We start from the raw sequence: 5,000 nt of genomic DNA, 5'->3' as shown, positions 1-5,000 counted from the left end.
ATGTAAGTTCTTAGCAATAAAAGAGTTCTATATGTTGGCAGTTGCCATATAATTCTGCAAGCCAAGACTCAGCGTCACACGGCACACGGCACCCGGCAGGCGAGTGAGTCAGATCAGAACTGCTAAATTACATTGGAAAGACCTGAATCGTGTAAAAATATAGTACAGAAAGAATCTGTTGGTACTCGTGCGCTGCTACACAAGACTCCCAAAGTTGCGCCATCAATAGTTGTTAGTGTGAAGCAACAAGAATTCAAACAGATGCAAGCGTAGTGAATGATCAACTAGAGATTACATATTTCATTCTCTTAATTGTTAATACATATTACCATCATGAGCTTCAATGAATCCTCTGTTAATAACTAGAACAAAGTTAAACTGATGCCGTGGTGCTGAAGGAGGTAAGGGAGATGCCAACCTTACAGTACACAGGTTCATTAGTTTCCATCTAGTTATAAGAAACTTCTCTGCCCGTCAGGACGCCCAAAGTAACTCAGCACCCCCGGCAACAAAGCCAGGCATCACTAGTCACGCCGTCACACACACATACACACACATTCACTCTCTCTCTCTCTCTCTCTCTCTCTCTCTCTCTCTCTCTCTCTCTCTCTCTCTCTTCTACTAACTACAAGCAAGCATGCAAAAAATGAAAGAAGACCTCTACAAGACGAAACAGTCTTGTCTTAGTGAGGAAAACTACGGACACCAAAGAGACGGACGACGAAGATTCCGAACTGCAGTAGAAACTTGGCTTTTTCTGAAGGATACAGGACGAAGAGGGTGGCCAAGGCTTCTTGAGTAACGGGGCGTGGTAATGTTGGACGGGATGAGGCAGTCTGGGGTGATCGCTTCCACAGTGCGGTTGCCCAGGTTATCGCAAAGCACGGTGTTGAAGGTCTCGCTCACTGTCTGGTTGGTGGCGATCCAGCAGAAGCGGGAGTCACAATCGAAGGGATTATCTGATTGGAGGAGAAAGAGATGAAATTAGTATTACTTTTTATATTCTTTTCTTTTTTTCTCTTTCAAGTACATGAGAGAGATAATTCAAGGGCTACAGACAAGAAGAATCATTATAATTCTCTTAATTGCCGCTTCCACAAAACAATACAAAAGAAAAGGTCCTCAAATCAGATTACCTAGTTTAATTCCGACGTCTTGATACTCTTCTCTTGAAATGGACCACTCATAGGAAAGTGTTCTGTGTGTGTGTGTGTGTGTGTGTGTGTGTTATTTTGTATGAGGCTGCGATGACCCTCCTATGAACTTCTTTTATACAGGACGATTAAAGATCAAAGGCAATAAAAATAGCTTTCAGAAAATATGGTCAAAACTTTAATTGAAATCAGAGAGATAAGTAATTTTCTCCGCTATTGCTTCCCTCCCAAGCTGATGTACCCCACAACACAACAGGACGAAATGCAAAATGTTTCTGCTTCATTCATCAATTTAGTACCCTTTCATTATCGATCATAATTCCTACATTTTGCACTTCATTTTCGAAACTTATCCACCTATAAGAGCACCCATAAAGAGAAAACAATTGAAATGCCATAGAAAGATGGATCGGGGAAGGGTATGTAGTAGACAAGGAGCAAAGGAAGACCAGGCATCTTACTCTTAGTCCAGAAGACGGCCGACGCTGCAGTGAAGTCGATGATGGGGCGGTACACTGCCTCAGGGAGACTTATAAGATAATTGTTTCGCAGATCAAAGGAGCACACACGCACGCCTTCCAGCATTCCAGCTCTGTAACAACACAAACACACACACACACACACGTACAGAGTTATGGAAAAGCATCACAATATACTATGAATAAAAGTGAATACAAGAATACAAGTATAGATCACTCTTGCTATGTCATATTTTTTACTGCTTTTCATTAACAGGAAGTTAGTATGATTTTCAAGGTTGATAATTAAAACAAGGACTCTACACTCTCAACAGGGAAAACATTAATGAGAACCCTTATAGATTTCTTTATAACCTTAACAAATAGTACCGAAGGAAGAACAAAACATTGAAGACTACTGGGCAATAAGAGCAGAAAGTCTTACTCAATGGAGGTGATGGCGTTGTTAGAAAGGTCAACGACGAGGCCACTGGCGTCGTGCTTGGGGAAAGCGAAGGCCCTCTCGTACACCTTGGTGATGGCGTTGTTGCTCAGGTCGATCTTCTGCAACTTGGGCATTCCTGCGGCAGAATCGGGAGAAATTGTAGGATATTCGTGTGTGTGTGTGTGTGTGTGTGTGTGTGTGTGTGTGTGTGTGTGTGTGTGTGTGTGTGTGTGTGTGTGTGTGTGTGTGTGTGTGTGTGTGTGTGTGTGTGTGTGTTTTGTGTGTGAGTGGCCTTACCGGCGAAAGTTTCGGCCCTAATCGTCTTAATCTTGTTGTAGGAAGCATCGAATGTCTCCAGCACCGGCAAGGTTATGGTGGAGTATGCCGGCAGGAATTCCACCTCGTTGTGGCTCAGCGTCAGGAATTTCAGCAGTGGCGTGTCGCTCAGGGTGGAGAAGTAGACGTTCTGCAGCTTGTTCCCTTCTGTGGAGACAAAATAAACATGAGCTGCGACGTCCCGCACACCACCAGTGGCAGACTAAAAACGTGTCCGCGTTCGTGACGACTGAAATAAGAAAAAGAAAAGATCCATTGGGATAAAAACTAAAAATAACAGAAAAAAAATCACGGACAAGAAAAAAGAGCAATGTTTACGTAAAACCCAACTAACTTCCGCAACCTCTTCTCGGTGTAAATAGAATGTGGTGCAGGTTTTAGTTTAATTTTGATACGATCCGCATTCTAAAGTGTTAGTGTCTATGGTCTTGTTATTCCTCAGTACATTTTTTTTGCGGTTATTCAAAATAACTTATGTTATAATGGTAATGGCATTCTATAGGAAATTATTTGTTTTTTCACATACTTCATCCTACATGCTGGCCACACCAATGAGGTCCACTCCCGCTGCACCAGACACTTTCAGGAGACATCACACAAAATCCTCTTGTTTTCGTTTACAATGTCTTATGTTTCCGTTTGTGTAATTCACCTCACCTCAGTCGCCTGCTGGTCACCCAGCCAATCTTCCCCATTACGGAGCGAGCTCAGAGCTCATAGACCGATCTTTGGGTAGGACTGAGACCACAACACACTCCACACACCGGGAAAGCGAGGCCACAACCCCTCTAGTTACATCGCGTACCTATTTACTGCTAGGTGAACAGGGGCCACACATTAAGAGGCTTGCCCATTTGCCTCGCCGCTTACCGGGACTCGAACCCGGCCCTCTCGATTGTGAGTCGAGCGTGCTAACCACTACACTACGCGGTGTGTGTGTGTGTGTGTGTGTGTGTGTGTGTGTGTGTGTGTGTGTGTGTGTGTGTGTGTGTGTGTGTGTGTGTGTGTATTATTCATGTAATTGTATAGGATATGTATGTGGCAGCCATCCCACATCCCATGGGAGCCACAAGGTCTGGGCATCAGTATGGGAAAGGGAAGAGGAGAGCGATGAGGTCTTACCCAGGTTGAGCGCAGTGAGTGTGGCTCCGAAAGGCTGGAAAGCACGGTTGTCAAGCGCCTGGAACTTATTGTTGATTATCTCGATCTCATGAAACACCAGTTGACCCCACAGAGCCTTCTCCAGCTTGCAGGCCAGGGTCGTGTCGGCCACCAACAGCCTGCCGACACACACACCCTTACTGATCTACATCACGCAAAGTCGCTAACACACACACACACACACACACACACACACACACACACACACACACACACACACACACACATACACACAGATAAACAAACAAGTAAAAAAAAAGACTTCAGAAATAATAGACGTAGATACAAAACTTAACAAACTTTTATTGTCCAGCTATTTTTTCATTGTGACAGTTTTGATAAGGAGTCATTTACGTTACTTATTGGTAAGTGACTAATACCGATTGTTAAGGGTGGAGGGTGCAGCGCGTACCTGAGGTAGGTGTTGACGGGATAGGAGTTGAGGCTCATCACATCAGTGAGCTGCGAGCATGACGCAAGCTCAGGTCCACACTCGATCATGGCGGCAGTGTAATTCAGACAACGGCACTGAAAAGATTTCGCAAACGTTAATTTCATTACAAAATCTTTTTTGATGTATAAGAAGCACTGACCAGTCCAGGGCTACAAAAACTTATTTAACAAAACAGAATTCAGTCAGGTGCTTGTCACCAAAAAAAAACTAGTAAAATTAAAAGAGCAGTTAGCGTGAAGGTAGTTTTAGAAGATGACAAAAAATGCAGCATTGTTTTAGAAAATAACAAGAGATGTAGGAAGTAGCATTGTTAGAGAGAGAGAGAGAGAGAGAGAGAGAGAGAGAGAGAGAGAGAGAGAGAGAGAGAGAGAGAGAGAGAGAGAGAGAGAGAGGTGGGGGAAGGCTAGAGGAAAATCCATTGGAACAGTAACAAATATAAGAAGAAAAAATTATCTCTGAAGTGGCAGTCCCCGAACAGAGTCAAATTTAAATGATAAGAGTCTTGAAACTTGCCTCTTATATGAATTCAGTCATAGGAAGGAAGAAACATTTTTTTTTTTTTTATGTAAGAGGGAAAAGCCGGCTAAGGGCAACAGAAAATAATAAAAAAGACCTACTTAGTTGCCATCCCCCTTACAGGTCTGATAGATTTAGCCAGAAGACAAGGACAAATGTCTTGAAACCTCACTCTCAAATGAATTTAAGTTATAGAAGCCGGAAGGGACATCAAGAGTTTACTAAAGAAAGGGGTGAATGATTGAGATTACTGCATATGCTGTATACTCTCTCTCTCTCTCTCTCTCTCTCTCTCTCTCTCTCTCTCTCTCTCTCTCTCTCTCTCTCTCATTTAAGCTAATAAAAAACAGTCATCCAAACAATGAATCATAATACCTCATTGTTTTTACCGCAACAAAACAAAGAGACCTTGCATTTTTTATCAGTCACCACCACTATCAGTCTATCAATAGTCTGTGTATTGCGACACAGTGGGA

General features: G+C 43.0%; 1 protein-coding gene across 1 annotated transcript in view; it reads right to left on the bottom strand.

Annotated features, from left to right (window-relative positions):
* LOC123518406 overlaps positions 1 to 5,000 on the bottom strand; it is a 27,098-nt gene that overhangs the window by 13,365 nt on the left and 8,733 nt on the right. Inside the window, exons 2-7 of the mRNA XM_045279218.1 lie at positions 3,967 to 4,082; positions 3,516 to 3,673; positions 2,355 to 2,540; positions 2,058 to 2,193; positions 1,616 to 1,746; positions 701 to 959 (exon numbers count right to left, since the gene is read on the bottom strand). Of these exons, the coding sequence (XP_045135153.1) occupies positions 701 to 959; positions 1,616 to 1,746; positions 2,058 to 2,193; positions 2,355 to 2,540; positions 3,516 to 3,673; positions 3,967 to 4,055 (959 nt within the window). The 5' untranslated portion in view covers positions 4,056 to 4,082. The remainder of the gene's footprint in view (positions 1 to 700; positions 960 to 1,615; positions 1,747 to 2,057; positions 2,194 to 2,354; positions 2,541 to 3,515; positions 3,674 to 3,966; positions 4,083 to 5,000) is intronic.

This window comes from Portunus trituberculatus, chromosome 43 (assembly GCF_017591435.1).
Source record: "Portunus trituberculatus isolate SZX2019 chromosome 43, ASM1759143v1, whole genome shotgun sequence".
In the NCBI taxonomy this organism is placed as follows: domain Eukaryota; kingdom Metazoa; phylum Arthropoda; class Malacostraca; order Decapoda; family Portunidae; genus Portunus; species Portunus trituberculatus.
This window is presented reverse-complemented; position numbering and strand designations above follow the sequence as displayed.